The sequence below is a fragment of the Primulina tabacum genome, chromosome 5 (assembly GCF_025594145.1).
Source record: "Primulina tabacum isolate GXHZ01 chromosome 5, ASM2559414v2, whole genome shotgun sequence".
Classification (NCBI taxonomy): domain Eukaryota; kingdom Viridiplantae; phylum Streptophyta; class Magnoliopsida; order Lamiales; family Gesneriaceae; genus Primulina; species Primulina tabacum.
In genome coordinates, this window is record NC_134554.1 from 40,038,138 (window position 1) to 40,057,211 (window position 19,074).

The 19,074-nt window shown below is 34.1% G+C and overlaps 1 protein-coding gene across 1 annotated transcript; it reads right to left on the reverse strand.

Moving 5' to 3' along the window:
* Positions 1 to 13,570: 13,570 nt before the first annotated feature.
* LOC142547661 (membrane protein PM19L) lies at positions 13,571 to 14,959 on the reverse strand. Its single transcript, XM_075656045.1, has 3 exons — positions 14,673 to 14,959; positions 14,378 to 14,555; positions 13,571 to 14,065 (listed from the first exon to the last, which is right to left on the reverse strand). Exons 1-3 carry the CDS (start codon positions 14,800 to 14,802, stop codon positions 13,837 to 13,839), a joined length of 537 nt encoding a protein of 178 aa, XP_075512160.1. The 5' UTR covers positions 14,803 to 14,959; the 3' UTR covers positions 13,571 to 13,836.
* Positions 14,960 to 19,074: the final 4,115 nt, after the last annotated feature.

The following is a 19,074-nucleotide window of genomic DNA, read 5'->3' on the forward strand; positions in this document are numbered from 1 at the left end:
TCCAGAAGCCACCTCTTCTTTACCTGAATCTGTCCCTGTCACTAAGCCAGCAGCCACTTCTTCTGCCATCACCTCAACTACTGCTCCGACTTTCAGACCCTCGTCTAGAGTCGTTATTCAAGAATCAACTGCAGGGTCTTCTGCTTTTAGACATGCGCTGACTGTTTCCTCTTCAGGCAAATGGAAAGGAAAACTCGTTGCAGAACCACAATCACTTGGCGTCAAATCATCTGTTCATACTGCTATTGATCTTCACTTGGAGGAAATTGAAAAATATGTCAGTGAAGACATATCTTTCTTTGATGATTGTCATAAAGTTCGAGTTTTTCATCCAATCACATTCTTCAGAACACCAGGTGCATTTGATAAAATGGTAAAGAAAGAATGTGTTTGATCTTGCCAAAACTGAAAATTTAATTGAAGCAATGAGACGACGAAGTTTCATTCTTGAGCAGCTGAAACGGCAGGAGCTGGAATCAGTGATAAAGACTCTTCAGTCTAATTTTGATGCTATGATTCCCACTGCTGCTCAGGATCAGTATGTGATCCATATTTTGACTGACCGACTGCGAGTGATGAATGAGCAACTTCTTGCTCAAGAACAGACATTTGGAGAACCTGTGCAATATTCAGTAGGCTTCGTCCCTATTTTTACTCAGAATAAACCAGTTGAGAAACGGACCGCAGCTCCACCAGAAGCTAATGTCTCCAGTACTCCTGCATCACTGAAGCTGCCTACTCAATCATCTTCCATTATTTATGTTCGGGAATTGGCTTCAGTTGATGAAGTGATTCAATCCATTGCTCTTACTGTCTCTACTGCCCCAGAACCTACTCAAGCTAATGATGTGGTTGTTTCAGAAGCTCATCCAGTAGAACAACCGTCGGAAGGATCAGATGTTGCTTCACTACTTCCAAATTTGGAGATATTTTCTGAAGAACATCAAGAAGAAATGGAAGCTTTGTTGAACACTCCATCTGAATCCATTCCAGCTGGTGCGCAAATGGTAACCATTAAAGCTGCCCAACCAGAACAAAGTGCAGCTCCTGACAAATCTACTGCTTTTGGAGGAACTTCTGCTGAACAGTCCACTGCTGTTACTATCGCTCCAACCGAAATTGTCTCTTCTACTGCCTTGATTATCCCTCCTACTGATTCATCGGCTCCCTTAGCTCATATTGCTCATCTTGATGAAATCTCAAAGCGTCTACTCGCAAGAACTCCATCACCAGAAGAAGAGCACTTAAATTTTGAGTCTGAGATTGATACACTGAGACGAAATATTGAAAGAGTTTCAGAGATAGTAAAACAGTTGTCCTATGATCATGCTGGTGAAGTTAGTGCCACCAACTTCTTCCAGTGAATGCGTATCGAAACAAGTCATTAACACGGCAGAATCATTGGCAAGGCTTGAAGTTGAATCTAGCCTCTTCAGGAAAAATGTTTTAACAAATCATGCTAACATCATGCTCAGTCAATCTGATGTTATTCGAACTGTCTCTGATCATGACTCATCTCTCACTCAATCTCAACTAAAGTTGAAGATACTGATTCGAAACATTGAAACCATCGATGACAAGATTGAGTCCCAATCTCAATCTCTTCAAGCCCTTAATGATCGAGTTTCGAATCAAGCCCCATTTCTAGAGATGTTGAATGATGGTATTGTCAATCTTACTGGCCGAGTAGATGATTTAATTACTCGTTTTGATGCCAAAAAAGGGGAAGCAGTAGGTAGGACAGAAGAAAGTAGATATGAAGGACATCATCATGCAGAATCATCCTTCAGAAACCAAGATCCTCAGGATGAGGAAACTTTGTTCAGAGACATTGGAACAGATGATTAAAACTTTTTTACCGCTTTTTAAATTATAATTAACTGCTTAAATATCTATCGATTATTTGGTTATAATTGCTATCTGCTTTCATATTCATTGTTACTAAATTCTAGGTTTTGGCATCACCGCAAATGGGAAAATTGATAGACTTAATTTAATTGTGGTGATGAGAATAAAAACCAGTTAGAATAGCAATAAGCAGAAGACAATATAAAAGCAGAAGCTATAGTGTCGCTTTAACAGAAGCAGAACTTGGCTTACACTAGTTCAGTACTTAACAGATTTTAGTTGACCGTTTCAATCTTAAATGTTACCGTTACGTCACCTAGTACTAGCATTAATTGCACCATTAATCTTGTACTGAAGTCATTTAATATGTCTTACCATTTTTGGTATAAAGCAAAGACTGATTATTCTGAAAGCTTTATGCAGATCCTTTTTTAGGAAATAAAGTTGTTTTTATCAGAAGTCAAAGGAGCCGTTTTCGATTATAGACTGTTGGATTCAAGTTTTCTATATTTATGGATCAAACCCATATAGAAGAAAAGCGCTGATCATCTTTCAAGGAACATATTATCTACCCAATGTTATTTTGAGTAACCACGAACCAATCGTTATCTTCTAGCTCAACTTACGGAAAAGCAGTACACGCTTCATAATATACATCTGATCTTCTGAGATCATTTTGTACTACTGATTTTTCACCTCTTCAAGCTAAACACTTTACTATATCTTTGAGAAGAGCTTGTAATCTGAAAAAGAGTCTTTTCCAGAACTTTGTTGTATTGAATTATATTGTGTTGAGATACTAAGAATTTCAGTAGGCAAAGATAAGTACTGCTGAAGTGAGTATGTACAAGTGTGTACTGTAAAATCCAGAGTCTTTTAGTGATACCTTCTGAAAACAGAAGAAGGAGAGACGTAGAAGGTTTCATCTTCGAACTTCCATAAACAACCATTGTCTCTTGCCTACTGTTTTACTATTTTCACCTTACTCCATTAGATCGTTTCCGCACTTATTATTGTGATCTGCTGGACTTACATTTGAACAAGATCAGCTTCAATCTCTAACAGATTCTAGCATCCTTTTGCAAAAACTATCAGTGAATGAAAGAGTTTATTCACCACCCTCTAAATTCTATATCGATCCCCAACAAAATTTCATTTAGTTATATGAAATCTCATTAAATCCTCACCAAATACCAATATCACGTTTTAAAATTTTATTATAGCAAACATTGAGATTTTAATTCCAAATTCCACCAAAATTTGTGAAATCCATATGAACCAAACACACAATTGAATTGGTTTAAACCGTATGAATAAATAATTATTAACCAATGATAATAATACAATTGACAAAGAAAACCCTTTAAATCAATAAAATTGAATTCCTCTCATAATTCATTATTTTTTAATTCAAAATTTGAATTTTGTTGAAAAATAATATTTAAAATGTGTGTATTGAATATTTGAATGTTGAAAATAAGAGTTGTAAATATTGAAAATTAGTGTGTGATGATGTAGGTAATTATGAATTTATTTTTGGATTATTTGTAAAGATTTTCTATAAATAGATCTCTCATTTGTGAAATCACAATTGAGTAGAGAGAAAAATATTATAAAGTGTGTAATTTGGTAAATTTTGAGAGTTTGAGATTTTTATTTTTTACCATAAATTTTTACTTTTTCACAACACGTTATCAGCACGAAGCTCTAAAAGTCCTCAATATTTTTCCAAGCTCCAAAACAGAAGAAAAAGTTTACAAAAATAATAATATTTATTTAACTGTTTATTTATTGTGTATATATTTAATATATAATATAATGTTATAAATTTTTCAAAAACTTGTTATAAATCCTGGGAGGATGTTAAGACTACATCCCACACTCCCGGTAAGGGATACGACAAGTATAAAAGCCTATAAGATTTTTAAACAAAATAACTTGTGCCACCGCATTATAATAATGTGATATGCTATACATAATTATTTAAATATGACTAATATTATATACTTCATATTATTACCATAAAATTATACAAATACATACATTTATTTTTTTGTACACCAACGGTAACAAAACGGCTAGTTTTTGCCCTATAAATATGATCTCACAAACACATTCAATCACTCCAACTTTCTATTCTTCTCTAAACAATTATTCTTCATCAAATTTTCGAAGAAAAAAGAAGATGGCTTTCTCAAGGTTATTTTTAATTATTTTGATTATCATAATCACGAGTCTTGTATTTATCGGAGAATATCCTCCTCGTGTGTTTTTTTTATTTTTACAAATGCTTGTACTTGTTGTTTATCTATTACTTTGTATTGCAATATTCATTAACTAATAAAATGCATCGTAATTTTTTTAGTACCACCATGTCAAACTTGACAAAGCTCGAATTCATTGCTCTTGATATTACGGGAAAAAATTATATGCCATGGACTCTCGATGTAGAAATGCATCTTGAGTCATTGGGTCTAAATGAGACAATAAAAGAAAATGGCATATCGACATCCCAAGAAAAGGCAAAAGCCATGATATTTTTCCGTCGACATCTCGACGATGGATTGAAATGTGAATATCTAATTGAAAAAGATCTCATGGCTTTGTGGAAGGGATTAAAAGAAAGATTCGAACATATAAGGGAAGTTATACTTCCGACCGCCCGAGATGAATGGAATACGCTGAGATTCCAAGATATTAAAAAAGTCAGTGATTACAACTCGGCGATGTATAGAATAATCTCGCAATTGAAATTTTGTGGGCACGAGATTACTGAATTGGAAATGCTTGAAAAAAATATTTTCCACTTTTCATGCATCGAATATAACTCTACAACAACAATATAGAGTGTGTGGATTTTCGAGATATTCTGAACTTATCGCCTGTCTCCTTGTGGCGGAAAAGAATAATGAGTTGTTAATGAGAAATCATCATGCACGACCCACTGGTTCAACGGCATTTCCTGAAGTAAATGTCGTAAACAAAAATGAATTTAAATCTGGAAACCAAAATCGAAGTTATAGACAAGATTTTGGTCGAGGACGAAAACGAGGTCGTGGTCGTGGACGTGGACGTGGACGTGGAAGTGGTCGTGGTCGTGGACGCGGCTGTGGTTTTGAAAATAATCGATATAGTTACTTCCATAACTCATCTAAAAAGAGTGTCACAAACCATCCACAGAAAAGGACATCATGAAAATATGAGTGTTAATGAGAATCACTCAAAAAGATTTGAAAGTTCTTGTTTCAGATGTGGTACTCCAGGACATTGGTCCCGTATTTGTCGAGCACCTTTGTAAACTTTATAAAGAATCAATAAAGGGGAAAGAAAAAGAGACCAACTTCACTGAACAGAGTGAACCTTTGAGTGATTCAACTCATTTTGATGCCGGAGATTTTCTGATTGATTTCTCAGACAATGATCAATTTGCTGGTGGAATAAATATGTAAAATATTTTATGTACCCATATGATAATGTTTTATCGTGTGCTATATTTTTTACATTTGTATTTTATTGTCAGTAATTATATTTCATTGCATATTTTTTTTGAAGTTCAAACATGGAAAATGCTATGAACAAAGCTGAAGTTTGCATACCCGATAGTGGTACAACGCACACTATCCTCCGAGATAAAAGATATTTCTTGGAACTAAAACCAACAAAACAATGGTGAATACAATATCAGGTCCTGTAGACTTGATTAAAGGATGTGGTAAAGCACAATTTTTGTTACCTAATTGTACAAAATTTTTTATCAATGATGCTTTATATTCACCACAATCGAAAAGAAATTTGTTGAGTTTTAATGATATATATTCACATGGGTATGATACTCAAACAATGAATGAAAGGAATGAGGAATATATGTGTCATATCACATATAAATCAGGAAAGAAATATGTGATTGAAAAACTACCAATGCTTCCTACTGAATTGCATTATACACATATAAGTCCCATTGAATCAAACATGGTAGTCGATAATTCTTCAATATTAACAAATTGGCATGACCGATTGGGACATCCTGGTTCAACAATGATGCGAAGAATCATAGAAAATACACATGGTCATCCACTGAAAGACCAGAAGATCTTTCAGAATAATAAGTTTCAATGTAAAGCATGTTCTCTTGGAAAACTTATTATAAGACCATCACCAGTCAAAATCCAAGCTGAATCACCAATGTTTCTTGAACGTATTCAGGGTGATATTTGTGGACCAATTCATCCACCATGTGGACCATTCAGATACTTTATGGTATTGATTGATGCCTCCAGCAGATGGTCACATGTATGTTTATTGTCAACTCGAAATGTTGCATTTACAAGATTACTTGCTCAAATAATAAAATTGAGGAATCAATTTCCCGATTATACAATCAAGAAAATTAGACTTGATAATGCTGGTGAATTTACTTCCCAGACTTTCAATGATTATTGTATGTCTATGGGAATCATTGTTGAGCATCATGTTGCTCATGTACATACACAGAATGGATTGGCTGAATCATTGATTAAACGTATGCAAATGATTGCTAGACCAATGATTATGAAAACAAAGCTCCCGATTTCTATATGGGACATGCAATTTTACATGCTGCTGCATTAATTCGCATCAGACCAAGTGCATATCATAAATACTCCTCATTGCAGCTTGCATTTAGTAAAGAACCAGACATTTCTCATCTGAGAATTTTTAGATGTATGGTGTATGTGCCTATTGCACCACCGCAACAAAAGAAAATGGGACCTCAAAGAAAGATTGGAATTTATATCGGTTATGATAGTCCATCAATCATTCGATATCTTGAACCTCAGACAGACGACGTGTTCGCATCACGTTTTGCTGATTGTCATTTTAATGAAGAAATCTTCCCAATGTTATGGGGAGATAAGAAACATATCGAAAAGGAAATTACATGGTATTTATCATCATTGTTACATCTGGATCCAAGAACAAAACAATGTGAAAAAGATGTACAGCAAATTGTGCACTTGCAAAGAATAGCAAATCAAATACCAGATGCATTTACAGATGCAAAAGGGGTAACTAAATCATATATACATGTTGTAAATGCTCATGCTCGAATTGAAATTCCAAAGAAACAAATTGAAAATACTCATGATGTCATAAAACGCCTGAAGCGTGGAAGGTCAGTCGGTTCCAAGGATAAAAATCCTCGAAAAAGAAAATTCATAGAGAAACACGATGATCACAAAATAGATAATGATGTTCCTGAAGAAACACGTGATGATGAAAATGTTCTGTCAGAACCACAAACTGACGAGAATCATGAAATCTCTATCAATTATATTAATACTGGAAAAATATGGAACCGAAAATGTAACGTCCCGAAAATCAAACTACGTATAAGCCATGCATAATTACTGTTATTTAAATTAAAATGATTTTTATGCATGAGAGTTTAAATTCATTCTTTTAAATTTATTGAGTCATGATTATTTATTTAAAAAAAATAGATGTTTAGTTTTATCTTTTCAGGATAAATACACGAGGCCGGACCGGAGTTTGGAGATTAAATATAAGATTAATAATAAGAAAAATATTCCTAAATTTAAATTAAGTCAAGAAATAATTTAATTTAAAGAAAAAGAATGTTTTAGGATTTATTAATTAATTAGAGCTAAGTTATTAAATAAGTACTTTAGGTTAATATTTAATTAAAGCTTAAATTAAAATATGTAAACAAGTAGGGATAAATTAATCTAGGTATAATATAGTCAAGAAATTAATCATAGCATTTGAATATTTAAATTTGAGGTCATGAATGTCATGCAATAATCTAACCCAAATTTAATGTGTAAATTCACTAAAATATATAATGAGAGTGCTAAACTTTAAGCAATTAAAATACAAGATTTAAACAATAAAATACCGTGCAAATTAGCAATAATAATTTTGAGTCCAATATTTAAAATAATTCAAATGTTAGTAACACCCCATTTAAACCACTCCTAATTACACTTCATGGTGTATTCATTTACCCTCTTAATTCACCAAGTAATGGTAATTCAAGTATTATAGCACACCACATTCATCCTCATCTTACTACCTAGCATACCAACGTGTATATGCAACAAAAATGAGGGAAAAGAATAGGCTAGCAAGGAATAAGAAAACATTTCAAACCATTCCACTTCTTGAGTTGTAACCTCCCACCTTAATGCATGTTATGACCCATTTAACACTACTTATAACATTCATCTTCATCACCTACATATCCTACACCTATATGCTCGAAAATATCAAGAGAAACCAGCTGCCATAGTCATGTAAGAATAGCAGCAATAATAAGGAAAATAACGAAGAATCCTTCGGCAGCAAGGGGTGAAGGGAAATCAATTCAATCTCATTCAACTTCTTGCACTTGTAACTCTCCACTAAATGCACTTCAAGACCCCTTTAACACCTCCTATATCATACACCTTCATCCCTAACATCAACTACACCCTTACATTCGAAATATCAGAAAGAACAAGCTGCTGAATTCGAGAGAACAACAGCAGAAACAAGAAGGAAAAGCCAACTCCGATTCCATCGCATCGTATTGTCGTTTTGATTTGTTTTATTCAAAACAACTTCCAGGCATGTATATGTTGTTTCTTTGCTCTTCAATCAAGTCCTATAAATATTTTTAAACATTATATGTTAAAAAGTCATGAGGCAAAACGAAATTATGGCAACAACATTTTCGAAAAATCTGCACAGGTCCTCGGAATTGGCTTATGTTTTTGTTTGAGATGTTTCTTGTGATTTCAGGAGTTGTTTCGGTTCCAGGCTCCCAAGGCTGATTATAGGCATGATTTAGAGTATGTTAGGGGGTTTTTGGTTCATGTGTTTCAGTCCATACACTCAAGAACGAAAGAATGACAGCAACTTTCCCTTAGGTGCAATAATGAGTCACGGTTTTGGTCATTTGGGTGGTTAAGGTGTGTGTTCTAATCTTGGCTGTCCTAGGGACTGTAGCCATGGTTATAACCCTCACTTACCATGTCTAGGACGTGACCAAGGTGTCCTTTCAAGGTCTGGTTCATGGTTCCCTCAAAATTTTTAAACAACAACACAAGTGCATATTTCGGTCTTTCCATTTCCTGTGTGAGTGTGTTTCGGTTTTTGGGGTGTGATTTGGTTTGTGGTTGGCTTCTAGCCCTTAGCTATGGTCCAAGCCATGCCTTAGGATGTTGGTAAGAGTCTTTGGGTGGTGGTTCAAGCCCTTGGCCATTAAATTTCAGAATTTCCCCTCAAATACACAAGCTGCTCCTGCTGTAATTTGACAGCAACTTGCTGTTCGGTTCATGAGGTTGGTTTGAGTTCTTGGCTGGCTTTTAGACCATGGCCTTGGACTGGACAGTACCTCAATGAGTTAGGAAAGTCATGTTTTTGGCCGTTTGTGATTCGGTCGAGTTTAGAGGTCGTACGAGAATTTACGGTGAAAGGTGCCAAAATGACTCTCGAAAGAGTGTTTTATGTTTTTGGATTCCTTTCACCCATTTTCGTGTTTTACAGTTATTATGCATATTTTTCAGTATGTTTGGGGTATTTTTAATCATGGTTAAACGTCGGTTTAATGTTGGTTTGGGTTGATACGAAGCCATGGTTAAAAATCAAGTTGTTGGTCCGAATCCTCTCGTTTTTGGTTCTATTGTTAAGATTTTGTCAAGCTAAGATTTATTTCATGTGTCACATATTAGTAGTAAGTCGCAGCAAGCCTGGGAACGATCCAACTCATCCGGTAAAAATAAGGTTATAATTATATTACGTGCATAAAAATATAAAATATTTATTTTTGAGATATATGCGATATGTCTTGTGGCCACCTTATGCTTATGGGTTTGGAAGTCGGTAGGAACAACCGAGGACCTCTCCGCCCGGTGACTTACGACCGGTTTATGATTATGTATAGGTACGGACATCCAGTTCAAGGGCTGTGATTGATCTCTACCGCCCAGTATACTGTGGTTTAGTCTGATCAGGCGCTTACGCTATGTTATGGGCCACTTGCTTAGAAACATTATCTCTACAAGAAAATTATGATATGTTATGACAGAGCTCTATTGAGCAAAGCTTTTACGTATGATTTTTAGATATGCACGTAGTTATAATTATTCACGATACGATTTTCACCATGCGCGTTACGATACGTTATTTTTACGTTGCATGCGATGTTATGATATATTTACTTGTTATTCACGATATATACATGATGAGTCTTTAGACTCACTAGACTTGATTGTTGTAGGTATTGACGAGGTCGAGACCGCGGGCGGAGACCAGTGAGTGATCTTGGGACAGCAGTAGTAAACCCGAGGACCTCATGATTTAATTTATGCGCCTTCTATTATCCAAACTCAGTTTTAATACGTTGGACTATTTTTAAGTTGATGTTTACGTTGGATTATTTTTAAATTGTTGGTTGAAAACGTTATTTGCTTCCGCTATTAATTTAAAGTTAAAAATTAGTTACATGTTTATTTTAATTAAATGAGATACGATAATTATTTATTTAGAAAAATTTTAATAACTCCGCAAAATTATGATTACGAAATACGAGACTTTACAGAAAATATATAGAAGAAATTGATGATATATTTTCTTATAATGTGGCAATTGACATCATAAATGATAATAAAGATCATGATCCAAAATCTTTTGGTGAATGTAAAAATCGGCAGGATTGGATAAAATGGAAAGATGTCATCCAGGTTGAATTGGATTCGCTAAATAAACGTAATGTTTTTGGACCTACAGTCCTTACACCTGAAGGTGTAAAACCTGTTGGATACAAATGTGTTTTTAATCGAAAGCGAAATGAGAAAAATGAAATAGTAAGATATAAAGCTCTACTTGTTGCACAATGTTTTTCTCAAAGGCCTGGAATTGATTATGAAGAAACGTATTCTCCCGTGATGGATGCAATTACGTTTCGGTATTTGATTAGCTTGGCGGTATCTGAAAATTTAGAAATGCGTCTTATGGATGCTGTTACAGCTTACTTATATGGATCACTTGATAGTAATATATATATGAAAATCCCTGAAGGATTTAAGATGCCTGAAGCACAAAGTTCAAAACCCAGAGAATGTTATTCTGTGAAATTACAAAGATCATTATATGGGTTAAAACAATCCGGCCGAATGTGGTATAATCAGCTAAGTGATCACTTGATGAAAAAGGGATATGTAAATAATTCAATATGCCCTTGTGTTTTCATTAAGAAAACAATATCCGGATGCGTAATTATTGCTGTATATGTTGATGATTTAAATATCATTGGAACGAATAAGGAAATTCAAGAAGTTGTGTCATACTTGAAGGAAGAATTTGAAATGAAGGATCTTGGAAAAATCAAGTATTGTTTGGGTTTACAAATTGAACAAAAAGAATGTGGAATATTTGTTCACCAGACAAATTATACAGAAAAGATCCTTAAACTTTTTAATATGGATAAATCAAATCCTTTAAGTACTCCAATGGTTGTTAGATCATTAAATATAGAAAAGGATCCATTCCGTCCATGTTAAGATGATGAAGATATTCTTGGTCCAGAAGTACCATATCTAAGTGCTATCGGTGCCCTTATGTATCTTACAAATTGTACAAGGCCCGATATATCTTTTGCAGTAAATTTATTGGCAAGATTTAGCACATATCCAACAAGGAGACACTGGAACGGAATTAAACATATATTCCATTATCTACGAGGAACGACAGACTTGGGACTTTTGTATTCAAAAGATGCTAATCCAAGTATAATTGGTTATGCCGATGCTGGATACTTATCTGATCCACACAAGGCACGTTCCCAAACTGGATATGTATTTACTCGTGAAGGCACTGCAATTTCTTGGCGTTCACAGAAACAAACGCTCGTAACAACTTCATCAAATCATGCCGAAATTATTGCACTACATGAAGCAAGTCGTGAATGTGTGTGTCAATGACCCAACATATCCAAATCTCATGCGGATTATCATTCGACGAGAAGCATGTGATACTATATGAAGATAATGCTGCATGTGTTGCTCAAATGAAAGAAGGATACATAAAAAGCGACAGAACTAAACATATTCCTCCTAAGTTCTTCGCATTCACCAAGAAGCTTGAGAAGAATAAATATATTGATGTTCGTCACATTCAATCAAGTGAAAACTCATCAGATCTCTTCACAAAGGCACTTTCTACGACAATATTCAGAAAGCACATATATAATATTGGGATGCGCAATCTACGAAATTTGTGAAGAATTTTTTCGTGTCAACGTGAGGGGGAGTTTACGTGACTGCACTTTTTTCCCTTACTATGGTTTTTATCCCAATGGTTTTTCCTAGTAAGGTTTTTAACGAGGCAGTATAAAAACACGTAATGAAGACAATCATTATGATCATCATCACAAGGGGGAGTGTTGAAAAATAATATTTAAAATGTGTGTATTGAATATTTGAATGTTGAAAATAAGAGTTGTAAATATTGAAAATTAGTGTGTGATGATGTAGGCAATTATGAATTTATTTTTGGATTATTTATAAAGATTTTCTATAAATAGATCTCTCATTTGTAAAGAAAATCGCAATTGAGTAAAGAGAAAAATATTATAAAGTGTGTAGTTTGATAAATTTTGAGAGTTTGAGATTTTTACTTTTTACCATAAATTTTTAGTTTTTCACAACAAATTTATCATTTTTCTTTGTTTACTAATTTAACTATAATATTTTATTTAATTCTTATTAAAAAAAACCTTATCTTAAAAAATAATCTATCTTTCCCTGTCCTCACTATACACTCGTCACTGTCACACGTCGTATCCGGGAGAAATAAGACACTCTGTCCTGTTGAGGATAAGAATTAAATTTGGTAGTTGGATAACAACGGCATCTCCATTTCTATTTTATTTATTGCGTCGATAAGCTTATAATAAGACAACAAAAATTATTGATTTTCTCAATTTTCATTAAAATAAATTAATATTAAGGAGTATATCACTTGTAAGACAATCTCACGAATCTTTATCTGTGAAATAGATTAATCTGATATTCACAATAAAAAATAATATTTTTAACATTAAAAGTAATATTTTTTCATAAATGACCCAAATAAGAGATTTGTCTCACAAAATTTTTCAACTCAACCCGATATAACCCCAACCCGAAAACCCCAAACCCAAACCTAATTTTTTTCGGTTAAAACGGATCGAGTTAATTTATCGTGTCTTATTTTGACAAACCTAATTAAAAGTCATACTCAAAATGAAGTTTTAAGTTATACTCAACCGATTAATATTTTAAGTTACACTCAAACCTAATAATAATAAAAAAAATTAAAACTAAGTTATACTCAAAATGAAGTTTCAAGTTATACTCAACCGAATAATAATAATAAAAAAAAAACTAAAATTCGGATTCGACACGAATTAAAAGTTATACTCAAAATGAAGTTTTGAGTTCCGACATACTCACAAAATATCACTCAAATATTAATGTTATTTGGAGATCGAGATCCCAACTTACGAAATTTGAGTATATTAAATTAATAACATATTTAAACAATAAAATAATTTTAACTCGAATTTTTTTAAAAAAAATTAGTATACATTCATGTTCGATTTAATGTAAAAACAAAATAATTTATACTCAGAATTGGACTAAAAAAAGTTCACACATTCAAGTTGTATTTGTGATCGATAAATTCGAAAACTAATCAAATATTAACTCTAAAAAACAACGAACCTTATTATCTTAACCTTACTGATAAATATATACATTGTCAACAAGAATCTTGATACACTTCGCATAACACACAAGCAAAGATAATTTAAAAAAGAAAAGAAAAATTTACAGAAACTTCCACCACAACTTGCACAAACCACTAATTCATAAACAAATTCAGGACATCACACAGACAACAAAAGATGACACAATCGACACAAAATATACCGACATCCATCATAATACATGCACACACGATGCAAATTTAGACCCTCGTCCCTGTCGCACCCGCACCTTTGGGAACCGGCTCCGCCCCCGCCCCGGTGCCGTAGTCGTTGTTTCGGTACCCGGGGCCGTATCGGCTGCTCACGAACCCGGCGTGCAGCAGCATCACGTACAACAATTGGGTGACTCCAAGAATTATAATGAAGGCCTCCAGCACCTTTAGCCTCCATCCCCTGTATCCACCTATGTTTATCTCCTTGCAAGCCAATCTGTGAATACATGTATACTAATAATTTAATATCCATCGATGGTATACTGTACACCTAAATGGAAGAAATTTTTCCGAGAAAAAAATTCCCATGTACATGAAGAGATAGTTCTATGCATAACAAAATAATTATTAATATTTTATGTAGTGAGATCATTGGGCTACAAGCCCGATCTCGGATAATCGAATTTTTAAAAATATTAATTAACGAAGGCATATATAAAATTTATTAATAAAATAAGAGTTAAGGCAATTTCAAATTAAGCGTATATATGTATTATGTAAATATCCATGTCTTCTCCGTTTAATTTACCCGAAAGCCAAAGCGGTGACACCCCAAGCGACAACGGCGGATGCACCGGCGCCAGCGAGACTATCACTCCTCCAAGCTCTGAGATGGCCGCCGCCGGCAACTTTGGAAACTATCCCCAAAACAGCAGCTAGTATAGAAAATGTCAAGAAGTATGGTGTCGCACCATTTCCTCCCATACCTAAAGCATATCAAATCAAATATCGTTCATATATCATATTCCACAAGAAGATATACATACATATAAATATATAAAGGAAGATATAAATTTTTGAAGTAAAAAGAGCCTAATAATTACTTGGATGGTTCGTGGTGCCATTGATATGCCTGTTGATGCACCAACTCGCAAAACCCAACACAATAAAATACATAATCAGGTTTAGAAACAGCAACGGAGCTGCCAAAGTCCTCGCAACTGCTCTCGCCATGTTTTCTCTCTTATTTTTCCCTTCGAAAATCTATCAAAGCTAACCCACCTCAGAACCGTTTCTGTATTAAATTCTTGTGCCGATTAAAGAAACGACAATGTAGATAAAACCCACACTGAAAATAGATGTGCTTTGTGACTGCGGTACGATTGGGTATGGGAATGCGTGAAATTATTATATAGAGGGTTAGTGGAAGTAAACGTGGCGTGCTTGTGGGCTGAGGTTCTAACATGTGGAGAGACACTTGTCGATGGAGTTAATTTTTTACTTGATTTTGCTTGCGTATCTGTCTTCTTTGGCTTTAATTAGGGTTCGTCATACATTCTTGAAATATTTTAAACTATATCTTCTCTCTCTATCTTTTGCCTTTCTCTGGTGCCTTCTGTGATCGACCTTTTTGGAGTCGAATGTGAGAATATGCCGTCTGTTATGTAAACCTTTATTTGCTGAAATGAAATTGATTTAAAAATTAAATATTTGGTAATTAGTGATCATGAAAACGATGTTAGAGTAGATTTCTTACAAGTCAACGGTTGACTAATGAATTTATTGACTCAAGTGTAATAAATAATTTTTATTTTAATACAATTTAACTTTTAAGTTTTACTTTATCTGTATACCCATACAATCAACATATATTGTGAGTACCGAAAATTCTCCATAATGTATTCAATAATTTGTAAGGAAGTTTGTAGAATTTGATTCTTTGTATAAAATAATATAATGAGATATGTTAATGAAAAAAAAATTAATTGTTGAAGACGTTTTCTAGCAAAGTAAGCACATTTCGAAAATATTGGGAGGATTTTGACAAGATTGAGATATCTTACAAGATTTAAAGGATTAAGGCATGAGATTATTATCAAATTTTCGAATATTTGGTGCCCAAATATTGTAAGGCATGGATACAAGGAATCATACCATGCAGATTGGAAGGAAATCCTCAACTTTTCACCAAAACCACTGGATCTAGCAACTTAAATTCTGAATTAATCAAGAGCATTGGATTAGAATATAAATCTCCTAACTTGGGTAGATGAATTTTCGAAATTGGCAATAATATTGGAACCAAATATTGAGAGATTTGGAGCCAATTTTGGTATAATTTGAGTACCCATTTTAGACCCACCATCCTCACCTATAAATACCCCATCACCCCATCATTCTTCACACCCCTAAATTTCGAAAATCCCCTTGCTGAAATCTCGAAATTCAGCAGCTCTCCATAGCCCAACTCTGCACAAAAATCGTCTCAAGGTCGTCCAATAAATCGAAGCCGAAGCGCCGTCCGAGCAAGAAGGAGAAGCGATCCAATTCTCGAAGCCAAACACCTACGTTTCTAACATAAATACATACTGTAAGTGTGCTTGTTTTTAAACTTAAAGTTTCGAATTTTATGCATATGTGATTTTCGGTTTTTTTTTATAAAAACTTCGGTCGCGTACAATTCTTTTCCTACTCCTTCTTGTGTTGTGTCATTCGGTTTTAAGCACTGTGAGAAGTCGACTGTATATGTGTGGGAATTTCAACCATGACGTACCCTTACGTGGTGGGGGATATAACCGCTATACGGCATCGCCCCCTTAGAGGAGTAAAAATTAGGGACTGACGTCAGTAAACCATAGAAAGTCAGATAAATCACAGTGGCTCGTAAATATTATGCATGTTTATGAAGTACGTATGAAAGTCATGTGTTTCGAAATTTATGCATGTTGTTGTTATTGTGCTCGATATTCCCCCGCTTGCTGAGTATTCCCAAATACTCACCCCCCTTACAACCCTTCCCAGATAAGCCCGAAGAGGAACTCGCAGAAAAAGAGTCCGAACAGTTCTGGGGATGGTGATGGTTCGCGAATTAGATTAAGTTTAAATTTCATTATTATTATGTAGTTTACGTTTCCGCATTAACTCTGTCGTCTTTTTGAGATTTCGGTTTTGTAAAGACAATGTTTATTTCGTTGAAATTATAAATTATAAACTGGTTTCGATTTACACTGTACTACAAAGGCTTGTTGTTTCGATTGTGTGATTGTTAAACAACGCCGGTGTCAATCCTGAGTCTCGGGACGTGACATATATAAAGTCCTTGATTATGCTTTAATACAAATGAATCGTAATTCGATGTTGAAACTCATTTGTAAACACTGCATATTCTAAATTCGTTCCTAGTCGATTCAGCCGCCTAAAATAAGGATAAAGGCCGCTTGAGCTCGAAACTAGCATATGTTGTGTACTGCGTTTCTTGGTAAGGGCATAGAGATGTCCAAACATGCAGATGGGGTAGTCATATGATGATTATACCGAACAAGCCTCCCTCGGACTTTTCAAGTAGTTATCATTCATCGAGAGGATAAGTCTGTGGTTATGATTGTACACCACTAGTACTTACAACCCGGGACAACACTGAGGCTCTATATGCTAGGGCTATGCTTTGACTCGTTTACCGGCTCCAGGAGAGTCATCAGGTGGTGAGGTTGGGTACAGTTGCGACACATATAGGAGCCAGTGCATTATAGTCGGGGAATCACCGCTCACCTACGGGTGTGGATATCATATGTGATCTGATGAAATTATAGTGCGTGGAATCTTTGGCCAGAGTATGAGATGTACGTTAAAGAAGGAGTTCTCCAACCGTACATGCGATACAACTATTTATAGTTATCACATAGTTATCGAATTATTATGCAACCCTCGATGAATCAATGGTTGCAGATTCGATCGGGATATATGAGATGAAGGGACCGTACTGTACGTTAATCATAATCGACTGGTTTTTGCAGACACTATCAGTGATACCTAGGGGATCATGAGGCGATGCTACTAGACGCTCTTACCATGATCCGATGGGTGCAATCAGAAATGAGTTCTGACATTCTTAATCAAGGTGTTGATGAAAAGAATGGTGCTAACTAGGGTAAGCACGAATAAGAATAAATATTATCCTTAATCACAAGGAGTTGTGAACCCACGACTAGCTGTATCTCTGAACCATTGAGTGTCACACAAGTACTTGATCATTTGTTCCCGTTGAGAGAATAAATTCAAGGAGTTGAATTTATAGAATTGAATTTATTCTCTCCAAATTTTATAAATTCATAAATTCAACTTCTTGAATTTAATATCTTATAAATTCTATAAATTCTAGAATTTGAGAATTTAATTTATTAAACTAAAAAATTGGGTTTATTAAATATTAAATTTTGGAGGTGATAAATTCAAGGAGTTGAATTTATAATTTAAATATTAAATTCAAATGTTGAATTTATAATTGATTTAATTTATTAAACTCAAAATTTGAGTTTATTAAATATTAAATTAAATATAGTGGGAATATGTTTAATGGGCTTGTAGGAGTAAAAGTTCAACATATTAAATAATTAAATTTATTAATGGACTTTGATTAATTAATCAAACTAGTTGGACTAGCCCATTTAATTAATCAAGCCCATTAATGTTAATTATGGAATTTAGGGTAAGGCACTTGTTTTTAAAGAAATAAAAAAGTTGACCTAGCCTCCAATTTTCAAGGGTGATGAACGAGAAGTACATGTACAATTCCTCCAATTTTATTTTGGCCACTTTTCAAGAAAAAGAGATTTTGAGTCATCTCTCAAATTTTTGATCTCAACGTAAAATTTTTTTTCAAATATTCTAGTGCTATTTGAAAGAGGAACAAATCTTCTAGTCGTGGACCTGATTAGGAGATTGAAGAAAGAAGATTTGAAAGACGTACATGGGATATACAACAAGAGTTACGTTCGCTTATACCGGCGTAGTTGGAGCCAAGTGAAAATTGTTCACCAAAGGTAATGATTTACTTCCTATGAATGTTTAATTTAAACCATACGAGTGTCCAAATATCTTGAATGTCAAGATCTAAAATTTTTAAAACTTCTGCTGCATTTTGGGCACGAGAAAACCGAGATCCAACAAATGAGACATGATATAACCGTTTATATATATATATATATATATATATATATATATTTAAATATTAGGTAATGCGAGTTCTTGGTATTAGTGATGACCATGAAAGACCAGGATCCTCTACTGTGGCATCCCCACAGTAGAAGATACTGTTCCACAAATTTTTTTAAAAAAAGCTTTTATATATATATTTTTTAATTTTTTTATCATTTTTTTGGATTTTTTGTTTTAATCTTTTTTTTACTCCCACACAAAATTTTTATTTTTAAATATTATATATTATAATTTTTTTCCCTGTTTCTTATTTGTAGAACCAAGTGTTTATCACATTAATGAAAATTCGAT

Coding starts and splice junctions, on each gene's coding strand:
- LOC142547661 (XM_075656045.1), bottom strand. CDS start 14,802: ATGGCGAGAGCAGTTGCGAGGACTTTGGCAGCTCCGTTGCTGTTTCTA. Junction 14,556..14,672: donor TGGCACCACGAACCATCCAA/GTAATTATTAGG, acceptor GATATGCTTTAG/GTATGGGAGGAAATGGTGCG. Junction 14,066..14,377: donor GTCACCGCTTTGGCTTTCGG/GTAAATTAAACG, acceptor ATGTATTCACAG/ATTGGCTTGCAAGGAGATAA.